The sequence below is a fragment of the Terrapene carolina genome, unplaced genomic scaffold (assembly GCF_002925995.2).
Source record: "Terrapene carolina triunguis isolate 2854851 unplaced genomic scaffold, T_m_triunguis-2.0 Scaffold66, whole genome shotgun sequence".
Classification (NCBI taxonomy): Eukaryota; Metazoa; Chordata; order Testudines; family Emydidae; genus Terrapene; species Terrapene triunguis.
Genome location: NW_020664417.1, coordinates 888,246 through 914,152, shown reverse-complemented (window position 1 = coordinate 914,152; position 25,907 = coordinate 888,246). Strand labels below are relative to the sequence as shown.

Genomic DNA, 25,907 nt, shown 5'->3' with positions numbered 1-25,907 from the left:
GATCAGTTGAAAACTACAAGAAGGAAATAATCATGTGAATCTGTTAGCAAATTAAATAATTATATGTATTAATCAAGAGATCACTGACGTGAACTGCACCTGTACCTCTTCATTTGGGTGCCCACATATAATTAGGATAGCTATATACTAACCTTATACACTAATTGCTTATATTCTTCATGCTGACACCCATTTCTATTAACAGGCAATTGAGTAATATAGGAAAATTGATGTCCTTTGCCGGTGCCTTTTAGTCTACAAGTGCACAGTTTACTACTAGAAGTAAACTGTGCACTTGTAGACTAAAAGGCACCAGGAAGAGTTGACTAGTGTCTATTAGCAATACAGACTAAGTATGCATTTCCTGTGCATGTATATACCGTTATTTGGGTATGTGAGTTAGTGTTCCCAGGATCTGCCAAATAATTGCTCATAACTTTAAAACTACTGACTCTTCTTCAAACATGGCTTCAGTTTTAAGATTGAAAGAGACTTCTAAAACAAGAGATGTTTTAGTAGCTAATTTTAAAGTAGCGTTAAAATTAGGAGCATTTAATGTCAGTAAACCACTTTGGAAAAAGTGTGCACTTACCTAGCTGTGCACAGATGCACACTGCTTCTCTCTGAAAATGCATGTCTACTGATTTAATGAAAAACTACTGCACCTCTTCACTTCATAATTTTCAAATGTTCATTATGACCGCTGTTGGAAAATGAGGAATTTTTGTTACAGAAAATTGTGACTTTTCACATTTAAAAAAACAACAATTTTCCATTTTTAAAAAAAAGTTTGGGTGGAAAACTTTCAATAACTTTCTTTTATTTTACTAAATTAAAATTTTCTTTTTAAAGGCATACAAGAGTAATAGGTCTCCATGTCAAGTTTCAAATCTCAACCATTTTTGTTGTTTTCTTGCAGCTGTGCTTTAAGGGTGTTTGGTTTTAAAAAAAAAGGAAGTATTGTGTTATCTTTCTAAATCTTCATCACAGTGAAAAAATGGCTGACATATTGTATTCAAACTTTATTAAAAAAATTAGTCATCAGGAGGAAACTACCCCAGGAAAATCTGAGTCCAAAAAATGAGTTTTGTAAAGGAAACAATTTTGTAATCTTATTCTAATTATTTTAAATATTCGCATATTACAGCTTCCTGTGTTCTAACTTTATTTCATTCCTACCTATATTATGTTAAATTACCCTAGTCCTATATAACATCTCTATTATCTATCTTTCTCCTGTCTATCCCTACTTCTGAAACCCTGAACCAAACATGAGTCTTCCCCACTTGGACTGTTAAAGTGTTTTTCTCATGGTCTCACAGACTCTCATTTCTCTCCCCACTAGACCCTTTCAAAAATATGTTGCTAATATCACCATCCTCTTCTGCCTCTATGACAATGTCTCCCACCTGTATATATGTCTGTGCATATACAAAACATGAACAAAAACACGTTTATTAGCCAGAGAGTGCATACCGAAATAACAGCCACTAACCTTTCTTTTGGACAAGCAATTGTTTTCTTAAAAAGAATTAGAATGGAGTTTATCTCAAGATATAGGTTTCAGAGTGGTATCCGTGTTAGTCTGTAACAGCAAAAAGCACGAGGAGTATTTGTGGCACCTTAGAGACTAACAAATTTATTTGGGCATAAGCTTTCGTGGGCTAAAACCCACTTCATTGGATCCATGCAGTGGAAAATACAGTAGGAAGATATATATACACAGAGAACATGAAAAAATGGGTGTTGCCATACCAACTCTAACGTGACTAATCAATTAAGGTGGGCTATTATCAGCAGGAGAAAAAAAACTTTTGTAGTGATAATCAGGATGGCCCATTTCAAACAGTTGACAAGAAGGTGTGATTAACAGTAGGGGGAAAACTAGCATGGGGAAATAGTTTTTACTTTGTGTAATGACCCATCCACTCCCAGTCTTTATTCAAGCCTAATTTAATGTTGTCCAGTTTGCAAATTAATTCCAATTCTGCAGTTTCTCATTGGAGTCTGTTTTTGAAGTTTTTCTGTTGGAGAATTGCGACTTTTAGGTCTGTAATTGAGTGACCAGGGAGGTTGAAATGTTCTCTGACTGGTTTTTGAATGTTCTATTTCTTGATGTCTGATTTGTGTCCATTTATTCTTTTGCGTAGAGACTGTCCGGTTTGGCCAATGTACATGGCAGAGGGGCATTGCTGGCACATGATGGCATACATCACATTGGTAGATGTGCAGGTGAACGAGCCTCTGATGGTGTGGCTGATGTGATTAGGTCCTATGATGGTGTCCCTTGAATAGATATGTGGACAGAGTTGGCAGAGGGCTTTGTTGCAAGGATAGGTTCCTGGGTTACTGTTTTTGTTGTGTGGTGTGTGGTTGTTTCAGGTTGGAGGGCTGTCTGTAAGCGAGGACTGGCCTGTCTCCCAAGATCTGTGAGAGTGAGGGATCATCCTTCAGGATAGGTTGTAGATCCTTGATGATGTGCTGGAGAGGTTTTAGTTGGGGGCTGAAGATGATGGCTAGTGGCATTCTGTTACTTTCTTTGTTGGACCTGTCCTGGAGTAGGTGACTTCTGGGTATTCTTCTGGCTCTGTCAATCTATTTCTTCACTTCAGCCGGTGGGTATTGTAGTTTTAAAAACGCTTGATAGAGATCTTGTAGGTGTTTGTCTCTGTCTGAGGGATTGGAGCAAATGCGGTTGTATCTTAGATCTTGGCTGTAGAAAATGGATCGTGTGATGTGGTCTGGATGAAAGCTGGAGACATGTAGGTAGGTATAGCAGTCAGTAGATTTCCGCTATAGAGTGGTGTTTATGTGACCATCGCTTATTAGCACTGTAGTGTCCAGGAAGTGGATCTCTTGTGTGGACTGGTTCAGGCTGAGGTTGATGGTGGGATGGAAATTGTTGAAATCATGGTGGAATTCCTTAAGGGCTTCTTTTCCATGGGTCCAGATGATGAGGATGTCATCAATGTAGCGCAAGTAGAGTAGGGGCGTTAGGGGATGAAAGCTGAGGAAGTGTTGTTCTAAGTCAGCCATAAAAATGTTGGCATACTCTGGGGCCATGCAGGTAACCATAGTAGTGCCGCTGACTTGAAGGAATACATTGTCCCAAAATGTGAAATAGCTGTGGGTGTGGACAAAGTCACAAAGTTCAGCCACCAGGTTTGCCATGACATTATCGGAGATACTGTTCCTGATGGCTTGTAGTCCAACTTTGTGTAGAATGTTGGTGTAGAGGGCTTCTACATCCATAGTGACCAGGATGGTGTTTTTTGGAAGATCACCGATGGATTGTAATTTCCTCAGGAAGTCAGTGGTGTCTTGAAGATAGCTAGGAGTGCTGGTAGTGTAGTGCCTGAGGAGAGAGTCTACATAGCCAGACAATCCTGCTGTCAGGGTGCCAATGCCTGAGATGCTGGAGCATCCAGGATTTCCAGCATCTTGGATAGCAGATAGAATACCTCTGGTTGGGGTTCTAGGAGTCTGCCTATGTGGATTTGTTCCTGTGCTTTTTCAGGGAGTTTCTTGAGCAAATGGTGTAGTTTCTTTTGGTAACCCTCAGTGGGATCAGAGGGTAATGGCCTGTAGAATGTGGTGTTAGAGAGCCCGTTGCCAACTCTGTCCACATATCTATTCAAGGGACACCATCATAGGACCTAATCACATCAGCCACACCATCAGAGGCTCGTTCACCTGCACATCTACCAACGTGATGTATGCCATCATGTGCCAGCAATGCCCCTCTGCCATGTACATTGGCCAAACCGGACAGTCTCTACGCAAAAGAATAAATGGACACAAATCAGACATCAAGAAACAGAACATTCAAAAACCAGTCAGAGAACATTTCAACCTCCCTGGTCACTCAATTACAGACCTAAAAGTCGCAATTCTCCAACAGAAAAACTTCAAAAAAAGACTCCAACGAGAAACTGCAGAATTGGAATTAATTTGTAAACTGGACACGATTAAATTAGGCTTGAATAAAGACTGGGAGTGGATGGGTCATTACACACAGTAAAAACTATTTCCCCATGCTAGTTTTCCCCCTACTGTTACTCACACCTTCTTGTCAGCTGTTTGAAATGGGCCATCCTGATTATCACTACAAAAGTTTTTTTTTCTCCTGCTGAAAATAGCCCACCTTAATTGATTAGTCACATTAGAGTTGGTATGGCAACACCCATTTTTTCATGTTCTCTGTGAATATACATCTTCCTACTGTATTTTCCACTGCATGGATCCAATGAAGTGGGTTTTAGCCCACGAAAGCTTATGCCCAAATAAATTTGTTAGTCTCTAAGGTGCCACAAGTACTCTTCGTTCTTTTATCTTAAGAGAAACTCTCACTAACATAACTAAGTGTCATATAGGGTATTTGGTATGTATTCTTCAACCTGTACTGTGCTACAAATAATAGTATATATATAGATTATTAGGGCACCAAAAGAAAGAGATAGTGATACACTCATTGTACAGAAATAGTCTTCAAAACTTTGGAGATTAAATACAAATGTAAATAATACTTTGAATACTTATCTTTCTAATACCTGCTGTGAAAGCGAATAAGGATGACCACAAACCACTTTCTTTGTAATTAGTTTTGCAAAGTGTTGAAAGACTTCTAAAAAAGAAAGCAATCTGTTTGTGAAAAGTAAAGATATGTCTTAAGCTAAATAAAAGCTGTTAAAATTAAATGGTGAAGGAACTAGAAAGAATGCTGCCAGTAAACTGACTGAAGTTTTAATAGTTAATTTGAGGATGAAGTTAGTGCGACTTAATGTAGCCATCCATATTTTAAAAAGCACTGGGCTATCTGTCTGCAGACTCTAGAAAGTAGCCCTATGTCATTTCTAATTTTGAAGATTTTCTTTGTTTTAACCACTTGAGTTGTTCAAATAACTGACTTTTCAGTTCATCGGCAGTTCTGAAAAATAGAAGAAAACAGCATTTGTTTCAGGTCAAGCAAAACAAAACTTTTTTTAATTTTGTTTATTAAAGTCAAGGACATTTGAAAATGAAGGGCTAGAATCACTAGGGGACTTCACCACTGTTTTGTGAATGGTGCTTGTGTTGGTGCTGGTGCCCCCGTATGCCCAATAAGGGACTTATTCTAGGTAAGTGCCTTACTCTATAGCCCCGTGGTTATTCTTGTGTAGGACTCTCTCAATCACTTCTGTTGAAACAGTTCCACTCTCTTTAATAATTAAATATTAATTGGGCCTCAAAAAGAAAAAGAATGACTCTATAGCCTGGTGGTTTGAGCACCCACCTAGGAAGGGACGACCTGGCTACAAGTCTCTGCTCCAGAGCAGGGACTCAAACCTAGGTCTCCCACATCCAGCTGAGTATCCTAACTATTGGGCTATCATGGAGGGGGAAGAGTCAGCACCTTCTCCTACTTTGCTTTCCGAATGGCACCAAGTGCCCTTGTGATTCTCGCCCAAAATCAGAATATTTAATTTTAAAAACATCAATATGAATTATTTTGACATTTCCATTTTATTTTCTTTTTTCTCCTGAAGCAATTTGCAGAAACTGACAATTTCAGTTGACCTGAATCTGAATTTTTCAGAGAAAAAGGTTTCAGACAAAAATTTGCACCCACTCTGGTAAACATATGTTCTTTCTTCGGCCTGAATTGTGGCACATGTCTTCACTAGCATGAGCTATTAACTTTCATTTAAAATGAAAGCTTAAATTCTGCAAAAAAGATGGCATACCAAGGAAAACTCTACCCTGCACTTGCAAGTTGAGTAGATTTTTCAAAGCCCTATTATAGCTTTACTTTACTGCCTAGTTACTTTATAAAACTGTTTCATATTTCTCTTGATTCTGATTTCATCAAAATATATCAGACTTCAATTTGATGAGGCTCTTAGTGGGAGTTTCTTTTGGTTTTGTTCTGAGTTTTCATAAAATGTAAATGTCTGGTTTCTACTGCTGCCTCTGCTTATACACCAGCCCAGATAAATATGCTCTTTCACCTAAGGATCACATTAGTACTTTTCCAAGAGTCAGCCACAGTTCATGAGAAAAAGTAGTTCAACTCTGGTCCTCTCTCCTCCTGGTAGCAGTTCAAAGCCTTTGAAGACCAAATCAGAGAGATCATGACTGCCCACTTTCCAACAGTAAACAACATGGACTTTTGGTTACTCCTGGACCTTGGTTCTCCTTTTGAGCCTGCTCTTGAAAGTTAGTTGTCATTGTTATAAATTAACATAATATAAGTAGGGAGGGAAATACCAAACATAACTCTTCATAACATCCTTTCCTTAACACAGCAGTGTAATTGCACCAAATTTATGGCATTACAGTTGGTGAGGCAGTCATCTGTCTGGTTTAAAAATGCAGTTACTTGCAGCTTTCACTGTACACTTATTATTTTTTCTTTCTTATTTTGCAGGAACTGAAGAGGAGGATGAAGGTGATGACCTGTTGTTGGGGTCTGTGGATGAGTTCTGGTGGTTTCCCCATATGTGGAGTCACATGCAGCCTCATCTGTTCCATAATGAGTCATCACTGGTGGAGCAGATGATTCTCAACAAGGACTTTGCACTAGTGAGTAAAAATTATAAGAAGGTTTGATAGGCTGGAAGCCCTCCTGAGTCAGGAAAGAGTCAATGGGCTGTGCCTAGGAGGGGGTGGCAATCAACCCTGCCCCATGACACCTGAAGTTGGTGTAGGCTATGCCGGAGGAGCTAAAAGGGAGAGGGAGAGGGAGAACTTCAGCTCTTACTGTGGGAAAAGAAGATTGGCTGGGTCCAGGAGCCAAGGAAGACGGCTGCCTATCAAGGTCTTCCTGAGGGAAGGGGAGGGTTTGCATTTCTTCATGCTTATATTGGGCATTGCTTACCCTGGAAGTGGGAAAGCTATGTCACCTCACCTCTGAAGGTGTTGGAGGCTGGGTGAGTCAGTGGAAGACCAGGAGGGAAACAGAAGTAGAGCTTTTACTGCCCTGTGCCATGCTATGAGGAGGCACATGGGTGGGTGTATGGTCACCAGGGTATAGAGTCTTCAACCACTTCATTGGGAAGTGCTGGGGGGGAAATAGGAGGCTTTACCTATAATGTGAACCAAACCTGGCATTGGAAATGCAGATCTAAAAAAGGAACTTAGACTTAGTTTTGCCATTATTTTATCCCTCATTAAGGAGCAACCCCTTTTCTTAAATAGTCTTTTGAGGATGTGGTGGCCTACAAGCAGCAGATTGGTTATGTAATGCCTTCAGGGACAGTCAGTTAGCCTGTTCCTCCACCTTGTAGCTTAAGGAAGACAATTAGAAATAGGAAATCTGCTTCCTGATATACAGTACAAATATATGGGGTGGAGTCAGGGGCAAGAGGTTGGACATTGGGTGAAATGAGGAATTTACTTAAAGGCTTGCATAGAATTTGAAGTTTTCTGTGAAGCCACCTCAACCTGATGAAGGGGATGAGAAATTAAATTGCAGGATTTCACATGGCTTCTTCAAAAACCTAGGCAAGATTTGAAAATGTGCCTTTTAAATAGTTAGTCTGTCTCTTGATGGTGTTGATGCATAATGATGTTTGATTTAGCCTGTTTGTACTGTTAACTTTTTAAGAGCTGTCCCTCAAGCACTGGATGGAGCTCAGTATAATTTTATTGTAAAGTAATGTTGAAAGCTCTTTAGAGTCCATCCAGAACAATTATTGGTTAGGCAGCATAACAAAGAGAGAAAAACAAAATCTATACGTCTTTTCTTCGGAAAAGCCATTATGTGGCTCTTGACAAAGCATTGCAACTCCAAGCAACCAAAGTCACTCAAAAGAGCAGAATGACATTGTCATTTAGCCTGCTGCTTAGAGAACAGAAACTCTCAGAGGTTCTACCATTTGCAGAGACCAGTATGCTCCCCTTCCCTTTTCTGAGGTTGTGGTGCGAATAAAAACTCCCAGGGAGTCAAGGAAACTTATAATTTAAAATAGAACGGGAAGAAAAAGCTTCCCTTGCTTGTTAGTGTGTTGTTGTTTTTTCTCTAATGACCTCCATACCACATTGCAAACTTCATGTAATTGCCTCCTGTGCTTTCTATAGTTTGTGGGGGCGGGGGGGTGTTTGTTTTTTCTCTCAACTTTCTTGTTTGACTGGATATTTGTACAGAATCATATTAGGTTTTTTTTGTAAAACAGACTGAGAATGTTTCTTTTATCAGCTTTCTTTTCTGACCTGATTCATTCATGAATTATAGAATCCATGTCTTTTGCCATCATGATTGGCAATGGGCAAATCAATTCAGGTACGAGAACCAGATTGGAACATTACTCAAAAGTTAAAATCAAACTAAAACTTTGAAGTTGAGATGGGCTTTTCCTTTCATTTTCTATTTCTATATGATCAGGGCCGGCTCCAGGCACCAGGCAACCAAGCTGGTGCTTGGGGCGGCACCTGGAGGGGGGCGGCGCGGTGCTCCGGCCGCCGGGGAGAGCGGGGCCACAGCCGGGCTCGCCGCCCTCCCCCCGGCGCTCTGGCCGCCCTCCCACCCATGCCCTCACCCCGGCCGCCGGGGGGAGAGCCGAGCCCCAGCCGGGGCTCGCCGCCCTCTGCCGCCCATACGATTATAAATTGCTGGGTTCCACCTGGAACCCAAAGCAAAACCAAAAACCAGGAAATGATATTTTTGGAAACTTCCAAGCCCCTTTGCAGACCCATGGATTTAAGACACTTGATATGTTTTAGCAAACATCCAAAGTTTTGGGTTTTTATCCAAACTGTACTTCCAAAATTTTGAGTTTTGGGACCAGTTCAAAAAATGATCCCAAAGCTGTAACTACACCCCTAACCCCATGCAGCTATGATGTTTACTGAATCTCCTGGAAAGGAATATAACAATGTGCTTTTAAGTGCACCCACTCCATAGAAGGATCCTTATATCCCTTTAAACCAGAAGTAACCAACAATGGACAAATTACTCTGTCACACTGTGACGGTGCTGCCCGTGGGAGCCAGCTGAGGTAACTCAATCAGAGTGAACTGCAAACAAAACGGGGCAGACAAATCCCAAAAGCTGGTGGATATTCCAATACTTAGGTTTACTAAGCCAGCACAAAACAGCTTCTATAGTACCTCACTGGTTACTCAGAAGTCCAAACAACGCAGTTTCCCTTAAAGTACCCAGCCTCAGGCCTTCGTCCAGACACACCTGTCAGATATGATGATGATTACTGAAAATCTTACTTCATCATATAAAAGAAAAGGTTCTTCCAATCCTAAAGGATCAGCCACATACCCAGGTCTAATTATAACTTAGATCTTACACGCTTATAGCCAATTCTTATTAACTAAACTAAAATTTATTAAAAAAGAAAAGAGAGAGAGTGTTGGTTAGAAGATCAATATACATACAGACTTGAATTCAATTCTTGAGGTTCAGATGCATAGCAGAAGTGAGCTTGTAGTTGCCAAAAGTCCTTTTAGAAATAGTCCATAGGTTATAGTCCAATGTCCATATTCAGGGTGGCTCCAGTCAATGACTGGGGATCTCAATCCTTGTGACTTAAGGTTTCCCCCTCTTGAAACCCAAAGCAGATCTGAGATGAAGAAGGATTATGTCCCAGGATTTTTATACATTTCCAGCAGCCTTTCGGCCTGAGAAAACAATAGGCCTAACTCTCCTTCTTCCAAACATCCTGGCAAGTAGCACAGGATAATTTATCCATTAAACAGTTCAGATACAGGTTACCACAACCTTCAAAGAGACAGAGACAATAATACTATTTCACTTAAGTATCATCATAAATGTTAATATTCCTTTTTTGATCTTTGAATTTAAAACTATAGCAATAGACAAGACTTGTTTGCTTACATCACAAGCCCTGAGCAAACATCTACCCTTTTACCTCTAACAATGCAGACTTGCATTTCAAAGCTCTATTCATTTACACATCTTCCTAACCAGTTTCTACAGTTCACCCATGGGTCAGGTCAGTCTGAGTTAATTAACTCTTTCTTGCCCTGTCACCTTTCAATGAAATACTATTTTACACTCATAACATCTTCTATACAATAATTAAAATTAAAATTCTTCTATACACACACACTTCTATACAATAATTAAAATTCAATAGAACAAGCATTTATAAGTCTGTGTAATTACAACCTGTTTCTTCAAATTAAGTCATGCACAATTCTTCGGGAATGTAACTGTATAGAACGTTTGAAGGGGTTGTGTGATACTGTTTGAGAGTGAGAGGGACATAAACAAATGTTAGACACAGCTCACATTTAAAAGTCAAAGTAATTTTCATGACCTGTAACTCAAACATTTTTGCCCCATTTTCTTTAAACCTCTCAGGAAAATTCTCCTCAGTAATTGGATTAAACCTGCCAATGTTCAGGTCAAACTATATTTAATAGCAAAAGTTATAAGGTGGGCTAAAAGTAGGGCTTATCACAGAATTTGGTTGCAGCCTTAACTACAAAGGCAATACCTTCTCTCTATAATCATTTTCATTGAATGGCAGGGTCTCCGAAGGGTACCCATAAATAAGGAGCTAAAGAAAATGAAAGGCTGGTGTCATTATAGTTTTATTTCCTTCTAGTGGTTGGACATGGGTTGTACTGACCTCTTAGCACTGAATTCTATAATAGCTGTACAATTTACTTATGAGAACACTTCTTTTCAAAAGCTTCATGTGAAATCCTCTCTGTGGGAGAAATTTATCTTCCTGACATGACAACCTCCTTGATATCTAACACAGCACTGGCAGCCATGAACTCTGAGTAATCTTGCATCCTCCTCTCCTTTCTCATTCTTAACATCTTGCCTTGTTTAGAAATGGCATTCCCTACCTCTCTAATACATTTTTTCATATCTCTCACAAGAATCAAAAGCTAATCCCTTCACAATGATCATTACTCTTTTTTTACTTCAGATTCTAAATTCAAATTAGCAGTTGAATTAATTAACAAGAATAAATAAGCCAAGCAGAAGTCTCCACACTTATTTTTCATTATTGATTATTATGTTTACATGGAGTCCTTCTCATATTTTTGTGCTGTTTTCTCGTGTGTCACTCATCCCTCCATTGAATTCCACCCTTACTACAAAACATCAGTAAGATTATACTTTGGAAGCTTTTGCATAAAGGTGTAACCATTTCCTGAGGAAGTTGATTGGGGATGGGACAGTAGAGTTTGGGTGGGGTTTTTTGCCCCCCTTTTTTTTTTAAGGGTCTTAGAGGAAAACATTCTATTTGAGAAGTCTCTGTTAATGCAGCAATTGCATATCTTGGACAATTGCTTCATCAGGACTTTTGAAAACAGCTTGGTGTTAACATTTTAAATGAAATACAGTGACGCCTACTTTTTGTGATCTCGTATATTGTGAAACTCATTTATAATAAATTAGAACATAGGTTGAATCACTACAGTGCCTTTTGGTATGCAGATTCCATTTACAGTAAACCTACGCTGAAGTCAATAGAAGGATTCCCACTAACTTCAATAGGCTTTTGATTAGGCCCAATAGGACAATTGTTCTGGGAGAAACAATGATTTAATAATAAATGTTCTTTATTCTAACAGAATTCCTACTCTGAATTAAAGCCAAGCTTAAGGAATACTAGCCAATTCAGTCACTGCATATGAAACCCATAGTAATATTTTACATTATTACATGAAGGTTTAAATATATAGATGCATTGCATCCTCTTGTACTGTATACATATTCTGCTGTTTCCAGGGTCTGTATGTACAAATTCTAGGTAGGGAGCAGGATCTATGGTTCAGAGTAGGGGTCTGAGTCAAATCAAAATGACTGAGTTCTATTCTCAGCTCTAACACTGATTTGCTTTGTGACCTGTACTTCAGTATGCCATCTATAAAATGGGGATAATAATTTCCCTCCTCGTGTAAGTGCTTTGCAAAATTATATTTTCAAGTCAGTTAATTAGTCTTTAAAAATCACCACAGAGTTGAAGTGTTTGCAACTGTAAAATATCACTTTTGATAAGGGAACTCAAATATTTTGCATATCAGAAAGGACTGTTAATATTTATACCATTTAACAATTGGTTGATGGATGAACAACATTTTCTGAGATGTTGCATAATTTTCAATCCTGCTCTATCTCACCAGGGCATGGTGAAAAGTTAAGGAAGTTCTCAGTAGCAGCAAAGCTATAGTACATGTATGTGTGAATGATTTGCATGGCAGCTGGGATCAGCAGTAGAATATGTTTTTGCCTCAGATGCTGCATCTCTTACCTGTCAAGTGGCTGTTTTCATGGCAATATTCTCACCCTCTAAGGAATTTACACCACTGACAGAATGCTCTGCGAGAGTTAGAAAGTAATAACGAAAGAAAATGAATTGTCCATATCAGTCAAAATGTATTAACACAAATCTACCAGGGTTCGCCGTTGTCTAATCTAGGCGATATTACTGTTGCATGGGGAGGGGAAAAGTGTAAAACCTTATTCTGTTTCCTTGGTAAATAACCCAGTAAATTCATATTCATGTTCTCTCTCCTCCCCAGATTGTAGGCAGTGGGCACTATTCTTGTCCTTGCGTGCCCATGCTCCATTCCCCACACATGAGTGCAGAATTATACTGGTGTTCAAACTTTCAGATATTCAGTAAAAGCAGGACAAATAGAGCTCAATTTCCCAATTAAGTAAATCAAAGATTATTTAGAATCTTTCTTGCCTAACATACTGTTTATGTAAATATGAATGTGACATCACATATCACAACTGGATGCAGGAAATGGACGGTATAGTTTGTTTTAATAATTGGTTTGGTTTGATTTGATAGTCATACTTTACACTTCCATAAAGATTTCTATGTGAAGAGCTCACAGTGCTTTACCCACAGTAATGAATTAAACTTTGCAAACTGAAAAGATCACAAGCATTATTATCTCCAATTTTCAGATAGAAGCACCAAGACATAGAAGTAAGTGACTTTTCAAGTCACAAACAAAGACTGCAACAGAGCCACCAAAGACAGAACAAAGCAAGATTTCCTACTTTCCTCCCCTCTCCTTTAGTCACAAGACTTTCATTTCTGCCCTGTTGTACATCCTTATCTGACAAAAAAACAAATAGAATTTATTTAATCCCAGAGCTTCACCTTTTCCTTTTGTCTCAATTAGTGTCAGCTAGTGAGTATTTCCTTGGGATGCTGAAATGCAGATGGCACTGAAAATGATGCAGATGCAAGATAAACATTGTTGTGGATATAGACCACAAAAAGAGGCAAGCATATTCTTGAGTTAATGTTAAGAGAAATTAATATGCAAAACAACATCACCAGATTCAGGTTGTCTGTAGTAATGTACATTATTTTGAATTTCCCCTTTATAAGCCCAGCCTTGCCACCCTTTTGTTCCTAGAATTTTTCAGCTGCCAAAACCACAGAGAAACCTGCAACTTTTTAAAAATACCAAATACAAATTGAGCAAGTCAGTGACTACATATCAGGCGCAGAGTGTCTACACATCGCTGGGCTTCTGGGTCATCTTATTTGCAGTATCTGTAGTTAGTGCTGGGAAAGTTGGATGCAGTGGATTTTTATGGCATCTGTATTGTCTGTAATAGTTTTGTTGCGTGTATGCAGAATCCACCGTTGACTGCACAGCTGATGTCCTTTTATTTGTGATTGGTAAGTCGTTCTAGCTAATTATCGGGAGAATGAGCATGCATTATTCGAGGACTGACCACTTGGTCAACAAATTATTTTGGACTTTCAACCAATCCCTTTACCCCACTCTGTTCTTTCCCTAATCGGTTTTTTCCATTCACAACCTCCCACCTTGCTTCATTTTGGCTCCATCTTCAGCTCTGTTCCGTAACAGAGACAGCATTCCCACTCTGTCTCTCTGACTCTCAGGCATACAGGCTCTGCTCCTTTTCTTTTGTGGCAGAGGTTTCTACAAGGAAAGCTGTACTCTGCACAAACATTTAGATCATTGCAAGCAGGTGTATGAATCTAGTCAACTGCAGACTAAATCTTCATGTGTATCCTTCACTACTGCACTTTGATTTAGTCCTGTTTCAAAGAGATCTAATCAACTGTTAATGCACATCGGATGGGTGCACAGGAACACTATGGCTATGTCTACACTACAGCTTATGTCGGCATAACTTATCTGAATAAACCAAGCCCCTGAGCGACATAAATTACGTCAACATAAGCCCTCGAGTGCACAGTGCTATGTTGGTAGGAGAGCTTCTCCTGCCCACATAGCTTTTGCTGTTCGCAGAGGTGGTTTTATTATGCCAACGGGAGAGCTCTCTCCCATCGACCTAGGGTGTCTTCACCACATACGCTGCAGCGGCACAGCTGCACCACTGCAGCGCTATCTTTATAGACATGCCTTTAAATCATGTCAGGCTAATATGGTCTAGATTCATACCCAAGCTTGCCCTGGTCTAATTGTTCATATAGCCAAACCCTTAGAATATGAAATTATTTATCTACTATGCAAAACTGTGGCTAAATGCTGACTGTTAGTATTATGTTACAGTAGTGCACAGAGTCCTATTGCGCTTGGCACTACATGTGCATATAACAAATGATAGACCTTGCTCCAATTAGCTTACAGTCCAAATAGACAAAGGCCATGTGAAAAGAATATTGTCCCCATTTTAGAGAGGAGGAACTGAGGCATGAAGAGACTAAGTGACTTTTCCACAGTCACTCAAAAAATCTGTGGTAGAACTAGGAACTCAACCTAGGTCTCCTGAGCCTACATCCAATGTCTTAACCACACACACCTCTTTCCTGGCAACCAATGTAGGCAGATGTGGCATTTTGTTTTTGTTGTAAAATTACAGAACCATATCTGTATTCATCTACGTATAATTCAACCTAATCCACAATAGATACAAAACAACAACTTTGTGTTCAAGCACACCAAATCACGTTTATGTCTAGAACTAACTGCCACAAAGCTCACAAACTTATTTTAACTTTCCATTTTGTGAACTGAATCTTCTTGATACTAATCTGCTCAAAGCCATTTGCTAAAGGATCATGTCTAAATGGAAAATTTTCAACTAGATTAAAAAGAAAAAGTTTTAAATTGAACTAAGATAGTTATTATTTAAATCTGCAAACAGAAATTTGTATGCAATTAACAGTATTTAAGAGTTATTCAGAAAATGAGACCTTTTAAAAAATTAATTGTCATAACCGGATAAAATATAACACAAAAAGTTCTTGTATGAATTGACAACCAAGATGATGGCACATGTATTCACCAATATAAATGCAAATAAAAAATGAAATTGTACATTAAGCTGACTTAGTTTAAAAAAAAAATCTCCTGAAGGAAATCTCACCCAGGCTCAACAATATTAGAAAAATATCTCACTGCTAAAAGTAGGTAATAGCTTATGTAAATCTCCTAATACTGCTAGGTGACAGTTTAAAATGTGGTGTTTCCAGGATATCACCTCTTTTTTTGACAGGATAGAAAAAGTTCAGGAAGGTGCCTGCAGCTGGAGTGTTAACTACTTCATCATCTAACATAATATTATCAACAGTGGACCAAATAGTTTCAGTGAATATATGAAAAATCTGATAAAAACATATGACTTACCATACCAAATAAAATGATTTAGTCCCTTTAGCCCCTGTCCTATCTCTAGTAATGGCTAATACTAGAGGTTTCAATAGAAGCAAATAATTATCATAATGCCAATTTTGTCCTAATATAGCTTTTTTTTTTAAAAAAAAAAGCATGTAACTATTTGTGTATTCAGTTTGATTTTTCAGAAGAGATCTAGTAAATCTAAATGGTGAGTTTTCCAACCCTGCTGCTGCTATCTGAATTTCCATTATCCTCTAGCATGTTAAAGCTGTGGAAATATGCAATATAAACTTCTTTCCTCCAAGAGTTTGCTGAGTTCCTGGAAAGCAGTGTCCATTCTGTATTCATGTTCTTTCCTTAGTAGGAGTGTTTGTAAATAGAGAATATGTGTAAACAGTTGATACGGACATAGTCAGGTTCAATAAAGTTCCGTCTCAGTAGAAAGACATAGGTCAGAAGAGGCTGGGAGTTTGAAGCTGCTTTTCTCTTGCTTCTTCAGCAAAGATGATAGCTAAGATAGGTAGCTTCTGGAGATAGTCTTCTGTCAAAGATCTGAAAGACTGAAACAAAGGGAGTTAGGCTCTTATGGGTTGAGACTGGATCCGGGCAACTGGGAATGTGTGCAAGTTCAACGGTGTTGCATTTTTTCAGTACTGAGGCTCTAGTTCTTGTCGTCCTACTGTAAGATGCACAGAAGTTGGGCTGGGGAGGCAGGGGCAGTAATCAAATGAAGATTCTATTAGTCATCTATGGTATGCAAGGCAGGTTAGCTCAGGAGCCCGGGACATCATGTGTTGCATGGGCTTTAAGAAAGAGGAGCATGTACTCCTCCGTTGCACAGCTTCATCTCTCCTGCCAATGATGGAATGAGTGGACTTGGCTGTGCCCCAAAACCTGATCACCATGACTTTTTGGAGATGTGGAACAATATTTTGGACTCATGATATTGGTCATTGCCTATTGACTGCGTTGTCTCTATTGAGGGAGCCATTTAGGGATCAGGGCAAAATCTGTCTGGGGATTGGTCCTGCTTTGAGCAGGGGGTTGGACTAGATGACCCCCTGAGGTCCCTTCCAACCCTGATATTCTATGATTCTATAAACATTAAACAGTGCACAGTAGGACCACGTCAAGGTGAAGGAAAGTTTTGACCAATTGGACTCAAGGTTGAAAATATTTAGGATATTAGAGTCCATCAGGACAATAATACTGTATTATAAGGCTTTATCATTTCCTTTTTAGTAGGAAACTCCACTTGTAATAGAAGCTTTCTAGAGAATAGTCACCATTTACCAAGCCTAAGTTCAAAAGTGTCAAGATTTACCTAATCAGTTTACAAGGTCACACATACCAGTGCTTTTATCACTTGTGAAAACAGCTAGTGATGCCAGTCCATAAGAGACACTAATATGCAATAAAAGACAGTGAAAAATCATTGATCCTTAGATGACTTTCAAAGTTCAGTGTAAAACTCCAGATTTATTTTAAAGAAATGAAAGTTAGCAAATATCAGCCTTTCCCTTTGGTCCAGTTTGTTTCTGATACTGAATATAAAGTCTTTATTTTTTAAGAACATTTAATTTTATATTGAATTTAATATCCACAACAGACTAAGGAAGAATATAACACTTCCCTTCATCAATATATTTCTTGCTTTCCACCAACTTTAATTTTTTTTTATCATGTCTACCTATAAATTGATCTACTAGTTTATTCAGTTGGTAAAGCTACTATTTTTCTTTAAATCTTAACTATAGCCATTGACAAAGCCACTTCTGTGAATTTCTCCAGCATTCCGCAGGACTACAAAAAATTGACAAAATCCTCTTTCCCTACTCATGCTTCATCTCCCAGGTTCTAGTAATGATCCTTTTCTACTGTCCAACACCTCACAATTTTTCTGTGGCATCAACTTACATTGTCATTTAAACTAAGATAAGACTATTCCATTGTGACTCTAGTAAATTATGAAAGCACGTAATTAGGAGCTCTGGAATCCTGCCTGCATTGTAAAAGAATGTGACATAGTTCTTTGTATCGCATAAAGTGTTCCAAAGGTCTTTTCCACACACAAACACGTATATATCTTTGGGTCCAATCTGGTTCTCCCTGAGCACCCAAACAAAAAGGCAGTTAGAATCTTAGGTGCACAAAGAATACAAGATTGGACCTTATAGCAAGGTGGTCTGGTGATATAGAAGCTAATAATTAGCCAATGTTGTTTCATATTTTGACTTGCCATTATGACAAAATCCACTGAAACATAATATATTCAAAGGAAAAAATTATTTTAACATAGAGTTAAAGTTGCTTGGTGATATGTCATCCCCTTGTAGAACATCGAGTTGAGCAGAACTCACACTGTGAGAACCAGGAAATGCAAAGTTCAGGTTGCCCATGCAAACTGAACTCTGCATTCTCTCAGCAATGCCCCCAATACACCACGTTAACACACATACATTTACTCTACCAATCCCACAGTTGCTGAAATGTATAAGCTTTTCACCTCCTTTTACAACTCTCCTTCTAACCCACAGGTTTCCAGCTAACACCGTTAATGAACAAAAAAAAAAGGTTGCTGGCACTACAAACACCTCTCTATGGTCTTTGAGCAATGCTTTGGTATCCACATACTCTCACTGGCCTTTGGCATTATCAGATCTGGAAGGTTTCGGATCCTGGTGTACACTAACACACTTGGCAAACTCCCCAGAAAGGATACCACATGTGTACAACTTAAGAAATACTTCACAGCCTGTTACAACTTCCTTACATGTACTCAATGAATACCATCTCACTTTCACTTAACCATCATTAAAGCATTAGAATCCTCTCATATTCCTTCTTACTGCTGACAATAGCCTTTGTAATAAAAGTCCTATGCCCTGTTATGGATATAATATACCCAATTTTGCATAGACATGATACATTCTACATTCCCAAGGTACACATGCACCTCTTCCCCTTCCTCAAGCACATGAGAGGGTGGAAAACATTGATCTCTTCATATAGCAGTCACAGCTCTGTCACACACCTCAAAGTAATCCACAGATCTCGCAAACATACCTCTACCAAGCAGCGCTAATTGCCTCCACCATTCAGTACACCTGACACTGACCACATGAGGATAATAAATTCTTAGACTGCTCTCATATCCCAGCTTGTTACTGACAATGCCCTCTGTAATAAAACTCCTGCCCCACTAATTATATAATATACACAATTCTGTATTGAAAGTATGCATACTAGAGCCAGAAGGTACATGTGCAGCTTTTCCCATTGCTTATACACATCGGAGGGTGCAAGCACAGATCTCCTTATCACATAATTACAGCCAGGAAAAGAGAAGGTATGTAGCATAGGCAACCATTTGTATTTGTTTTCTTTTTTGTCCTTTTAGTTTGAATGTTGTTCAACTCACTGTTCTGCAAGAGAACAACATACTATCGAGCAATCTTAACTCTAGGTTAAATTCAGTTTTTGCCATTGAATTTCCTAAGGTTTTATTTGTTTTTTCTTAAAACAGGAAAAAGTTTTGTTGTCATTAGGGGTCAGTAGTCATTTAGGCAGTTGTATATATCATGTCCCACAGTTATCATTCTGAGTCAACCTCCCACCAAACACACACCAGCTGTGCCCCACCAGCCTTGCTTTGGAGCATCTGCAAGCCATGCCACTTACCCATTCAAAGCATTCCCCCTCCAACCTGCCCCCCTCCCCACAGCAACTAGGGAACATGTCTCACTGAAGGCTTTGGCTACACTGGCGCGGTACAGCGCTGCAACTTGCTGTGCTCAGGGGTGTGAAAAAACACCCCCCTGAGCGCAGCGAGTACAGCGCTGTAAAGAACCAGTGTAATCAGTGTAATCAGCATGCTCGGTCACAGCGCTGCAAGCTATTCCCCTCGGAGAGGTGGAGTACATACAGCGCTGCGAGAGCTCTCTCGCAGCGCTGGCAGCGCGACTCGGCAGCGCTGTGAAGTCCCAAGTGTAGTCAAGCCCTTGAAGTCTTCACTCCCTGGTATACAAACATTTCTATTGCCTTTATTTCCCTCCTTCTATAACACAACTTTATTTCCCTCCTTCTATAACCCAGACTCTTCCTGGAGTGAAAGACAACTATGTCACAGTAGAGGGTGCACTGGCAGAGCTGGGGGTGCCAGAAGGTTGGAGTGTGGGTTTGGTGAACTGGAAGAGATGTGGGGTGCTATGCCTCCCACAACTGACTCCCCAACTTCTCTTGCCATCCATCCCCATTAATCCCCATCCCTCACTGCAGCCCCAAACTGCTCTTTCCCTATTCTACCACTCCTAATACGTACCATTGTCTCACGTCTACTTTTCCCCCAGAGACTTTGATTACATTTCACACACACACACACAAATGCCACTCATGACTTACAAATTGTAGCAGCCTCCAGTCACTTAGTCCAAAACTCCTTTTGTCTTAGGTGATGGTGGTGGGGGGAAGTTTGTGATCAACTCATCCTTAGATATGTTAATTGAAGAGAGAATTCACAGTAGCGAAGAGGTCTGTAATTCAGCCAGTCATTAGTACCTTTCAGTTTAACAGTACAAGGCAGCAGAAGAAAACCAGGTTGTTGTTTTTTCAGGGGCCTGTAATTTGGGAACCCATCAGCAAAATGACCGCAAATTTGAATCACTAATGCGCACCAATTTCAAAGCAATCCAATTAACTGCTCAGATTTGAGAGCACTTACAAGACTTGAATTTTAAAGCATATAAAATGGTGGTCATGGAAACCCTCTAGCTGATTTTTCCATATTGATGCACACACAGTGTAAAAAAGTACATTTTCTTATATATGTTCTCATTTTGGGTTCCCCAAAGATTTAGTGAGTACCATGCACTACCTGAGGTAAAACTCGACAGATTGAGACCATTTAGATCCATAATTTGATCTCCAGCTCAAGGCAAATAAACCCACCACCTGGAAACTTTTTTTAAATGGCTAATTTTTTTGGAGTGGGGAGGGGAGGGGGGGCTTATGTCTCTGTAACCCATGCCTCAAATGACTCCAAATTCAGATCATTAACTTACCCTACAGCCTCTTGAGGCACATCACATTTCAAAGGAATCCAACTACACATATCAATTTTAGAGGACTTAGAATGGTTGACCTTTAAACGGATGACATAGTGCAACCTTAATTATAGTGGTGCCCTAGTGCCACTATAATGCAATGAAACTTTTTACACACAATATCTTTAACTGAATCAATTATATTTTATCCCTTTTAAGCAAATATTGTCATCCTCAATTCTAATAGAAGTTTAACAACAAAAGCAAAGCAGTCTAAAGGATAACAGGGCAGTGTGCATGCTGATATACAACACATTGAATTTACCCTACCTAAAGGTGTTACAAAAATTGCATAAAACTGGTACAGAGAAAAATTGTCTGTATTCTTGGTTTCTTATTGATTTTTGAATAATTCATAAAGAATGTTTGTGTGATCAGACATAAAGAGTATTGGCCTCTTTTGTGGCAAGTAGCTTCTCCATAGTGAGAACTCTTAGATTTTTGCAACCAATTTACTCTAAAGTGGTTAATTTCAGTTTCACCATTCCATTGCTGGGACAATTCCTATAGCAATAGAAAACTGTGAAAGCATGAATCCTGTTTTGGCATGCATCTGTCCTGACCGAAGAGGACATATAGGTAGGGATATGTTCACTTGTTGAGGTACCATTTCAGAAAAGTGCTTGATCCCAAGACAATTTTACTTACTTTACAGTCCCAAAATATAGAAATTACCAATAGTATGGAGTCACAGCTACTCTGTCATTGATCAGATTGCATCGCACATCTTATTCAACTTAAAATGGTTAAAGTATTCTCTTGAAATAATTTAGTACTGAATATTAGTATTGAATTTAGCACATAGAAACACTGTTTTCTAGTGTATAAAGCACAGGACTGGGAGTAAGATGTCCTAGGTTCTGTTCTTGGCTTTGACAATGGCCTGCTGTGTGACTTTGGCCAAATCACTTTAGCTTTTTGTGTCTTAATTTCCTTTTTCACCTTTTGTCTATCTTATCTATTTAGATTGTAAATTCTTTGAGGCCATGGACTATCTCTTGCTGTATGTCTGTATATCTCTTAGCACAGTGGGGCCCTGATCTAGACGTGTATCTTACTTTCCTGTACATAATCATAGGGAATTTGGCCCTGAAGTCATTGATATCTCTGAATGGTCCTTCATTACATGAGCATTCATCATTTCACATCCAAAACTGACCCCTATGCCTCATATAGATCTTGCAGGTGAGTGACTTCATTAATAGACAAAAAAGCATATTCTGCTAATGGTCAAAATATGAACTAGATTATTTCATATTAGTCAGTGGCATCTTTATTATTAGAACATCTTTATTATTAGAAAGTAGATAATTCAACTGGTTATATTGTGTGAAGTGTGAATAAATGTTCCCATAGGTTTTATTTAATTTTCTCAAAGGACCAAAGGCCAGTCTGTGCGAAGTTAAGTACTTAAAGATGCCTAGCAAAATCTGTTCCTCCTGTAATTATAGAAGCAAACAACAGTTATTAGACAATGTGGACAAGAGGACAGGCAACAATTATAATTCAGTATTTTAGCAATTTCCCTCCAAATATCAATTATATATGAATGGCAAATGGCTTATCTATTTTGTGAGTTGGCAGCTCTTCTTTTGGCAAAAGAAGAATGTTACTGCGTGGTACCCAATGTAAATAATACCTAACCTGTGAAGTTTTCAGGCTCTATCAAGCAGCATATAATAATTGTTTTTCTGTCCTGCACTGTGTATCTTTTAGATTGTGAGTTCTTCAGAGAAAGGATTCTATTCTTTGATAACTTCTACCTGTAGTAAAGTGACATGTATACTTACTTTACTGTATAAATTATAAAAGTACTAAATAAGTAACAAACACGGGGGAGAAGTGAGGTTTGTATGGGAAAGAGGTAAAAATGATGGATGACCCATATAACCAGGGACCCAAAGGAGTGGATGATTTTAGGCCTAACTTTCTAAAATATGACTTCTTTGTGTTGCCATGGATTTCAGCAAATATAGGCCAGAATTGCCAGATAGAAAAGTTCACCCTCAAAGTCCATCTTTGGTTCTGGAGTCAATACACTATGTCAGGGAAATGTGCTGGAGCTACATTTTGTAAATAGCTACAGCAAACATTTTACCAGCCATGGAAATGTTCCTCTGCTTTTTGTAATATAAAATATAGACAAATGGTAATTGTCGTGTCAACATGTTTCTCTTTGTTTATTGATCCAAGACAATTTGAAATGTGACTAAATAAAACAGCATAATTTCCCAGCCCTTTGAGAATTACTTTAAAAAAAACATCCAACCACATAGGGCATATTTTAGAAATACACACGACGCATAATACACAGGCAGTCAAATCTGTTCTAAACAATGGTAGCTCAATATTATCCAACAGGATTATTTCCCCCCCGATACTGAAAGCCAATTATTTTGCACCTTGTGTCTCTTATTTTTAGTGTGAGTGTTATATATACAAAACACACACACACACACGATTGCCCAAGAGCAACAGTTTCTTTAAAGCTACCAGTTAGTAGAATAAACTTGATGGCATTACATATTATACTTGTATACTCAATGTGTTGTTTCTTTTGCTTTGTTTCAGGAACATGGTATTCCGACTGACATGGGCTATGCAGTGGCTCCGCACCACTCTGGGGTCTACCCTGTACATGTTCAGCTTTATGAGGCCTGGAAGAAGGTCTGGGGTATCAAAGTCACAAGCACAGAAGAGTATCCACATCTAAAACCTGCACGGTACAGACGGGGCTTCATCCACAATGGCATCATGGTACATAACATTTCCATTACTTCATAGCAATAATTCTTTAAGAATGACAAAAAAATCTATTTTACAAATGCATCAAGCTTTACAGTGGGCATTGAAATCCTTCACGATAGTGGAATTGTAAGGATGCCAAAACAGTTTTACCAGTGTGCAGCCAGTTTCCAAAAGAAAGAAGAGCAAAGAGTGTGTTTTGGGGTGGGTTTTTCTGGCACTTTCCAATGTGATTATCAGAAATAAAATGTACCAGTAGACAACCAATCCTGGACTATAATTACATACCTTTGCAATTCATTAAAATGTCGTAGCTCCATATCCAAGGGTCTGACTCACTGCAATGCATAAAGGGTCTGGGACCTGCCAAAAGGGAAGAGAAACAAAAGGTGCAATATGATCCTCCAGTCCGCAAGATACTTTGGTTGGTCCAGACTTTGTGTTTAGATATACCTATGCAACTCCCAGAGCACAGGTTCTGAAACTATGCCTGTGAAAGTTTCACAGGCTGTGCATTGGGGTGGGGAGAGAGAAAGCTTTCTATATCTTTCCTTCAATAGCACATGCACTAAAAGCCAAGATAACATATAGGAATCACTTGGCCTATCACTTCAATATGCAGCTGCTCCTAGAATGGAACAAAGCAGCTGATGAACATCCAGATGCAACACTACACCACAGTTTAGAGCAAAAATGTAGAAGAATCATGTTCAATTGAAATGGTAAAGAGAATTTAGGTAGATAGAGGGTAAATTACACAAGTTGGAATTTGCACAGGACACAGAATGGAAATCTTGACAGGTCAAGTTCTGTCATGGTATACATAGGTAAAGTTCCTGTTGACTTCAACAAAAGCCATGGACATGCATTTAAGAGCAGAATTGTATCTAATATATTTGTCAAAAGTATATATTAATAACACAGAAACAGGTAACAGAGTAGATTCTAATGAGTTCCAACATAGGACTCATTTGAGCAAAGCACTTAAGTATATGCTTAAGTGCTTTGCTGAATAGAAACCGTAGATTATTTTGTTTTCTGTTCCTTTGGACAGAATACAAAGGGGAGCCCAAATGGTAAACTGGCAAAAAACCTAAGTCAAAACTGAATAATGTCTGTGCAAGTACAGTACTGAACAGTATCACAGACCTTAGTGTTTTTCTGCAGAGTTCTGATGTACTTGTGATTAAAGAGTTAATGAAATAACTCTAAGTAATGGAGATTTTAGTTTTTTTCCTCCATCTGCTGGTTTTCAGAATTCTGACACACAATCTACAGATTTATGATTGTATGTAGAGCTGACCTCAGGATATACTCATTCAACAGTCCTATCGGCCCCAGTACATATTTCACTAGTGGGGTTTAATTTGATTTTCAGGGCAAAGGTAGGAATGAACTAGTTCTTTTGGGGTCTGTAACCTAGAATACCAATTGTGTGCTATATCTTACCAGCAGGAAGATTAATAGCCTAAGATAGTGAAGACGACTGAGAAGCGCTATTTGTCTTTTAACAAACTATCCTTGCTAAAAGAAAAGAAGCTCTTTTCTTCCTTTTACAAATCCCTAAAAACAAACCCTGAATTCTTACTATGAGAAACATATGCAGTGGTCTGGACAAAGGCTGTGGAACACACATGTGTTGCAACCTTTCAACTGGCAGCTGGAGATCTCAACATCTGCATAATCATGCTTATTTACAATAAGATGACAACTGCCGGAACAAAGGAATCCATATGTGAGCGTTTCAGAATGCAGACTCAGAAGAGTTTTTTGGGGTGGGGCTTGAAGAAATAGGGTCATGACACTATAGCATTTTTTTTTTACTTTGTTCTCAGGTACTTCCTCGACAGACCTGTGGCCTTTTCACCCACACAATTTTCTACAAGGAGTATCCTGGGGGCCCTCAAGAATTGGACAAAAGCATCCGAGGAGGTGAACTCTTCCTCACCATCCTCCTGAATCCCGTATGTACCTTGTTTGCTATCCTCTGCTATGTACTTTTGCTATCATTATTGGAGGTGAATAGGACAGAATAACCTATATAGTTTATTCAGTTCCGATCAATCAAATCTTTTTGCTCAGAGGTGGTGAGCATTTAAAAGGAAATAAGCAAAAACTGTATTGTAAGGAGTAATCTGGATCCCAGGTGATACAATTCAGAGACAAATGTATATATTTTTTCCAAACAGTATCTGTTTTCTAACCAGAGTTCTAGGCCTTTGGGAACAAGGGGACACTGAATATACTAAAGGGGACAAAGGAAAACAATGGTGATGGAGAAAACTGCATCCCCCTTCTTCCTTTTCTTCCTCTCCCCTCTTGTCCCCCACACCCTCCCTCACCTTCGGCTCCTTGAAAGCTACACATCTTTCATCTCTCTCTGCTCCCACTGCATCCCCTAATAGAGCTAACTATAGGAACAGGTTCACATGCATAGAATATTCAGATCAAGCTGCTAAAGAACAGGCAACCTAACCCTCTGATGCCACCCACAGAAACCCC

The 25,907-nt window shown here is 39.0% G+C and overlaps 1 protein-coding gene across 1 annotated transcript in view; it reads left to right on the top strand.

Annotated features, from left to right (window-relative positions):
* The window catches only part of LOC112101780 (bifunctional heparan sulfate N-deacetylase/N-sulfotransferase 4), a 155,805-nt gene that overhangs the window by 52,814 nt on the left and 77,084 nt on the right, over positions 1-25,907 (top strand). The window contains exons 3-5 of the mRNA XM_024192643.1: positions 6,407-6,561; positions 23,232-23,417; positions 25,241-25,369. Of these exons, the coding sequence (XP_024048411.1) occupies positions 6,407-6,561; positions 23,232-23,417; positions 25,241-25,369 (470 nt within the window). The remainder of the gene's footprint in view (positions 1-6,406; positions 6,562-23,231; positions 23,418-25,240; positions 25,370-25,907) is intronic.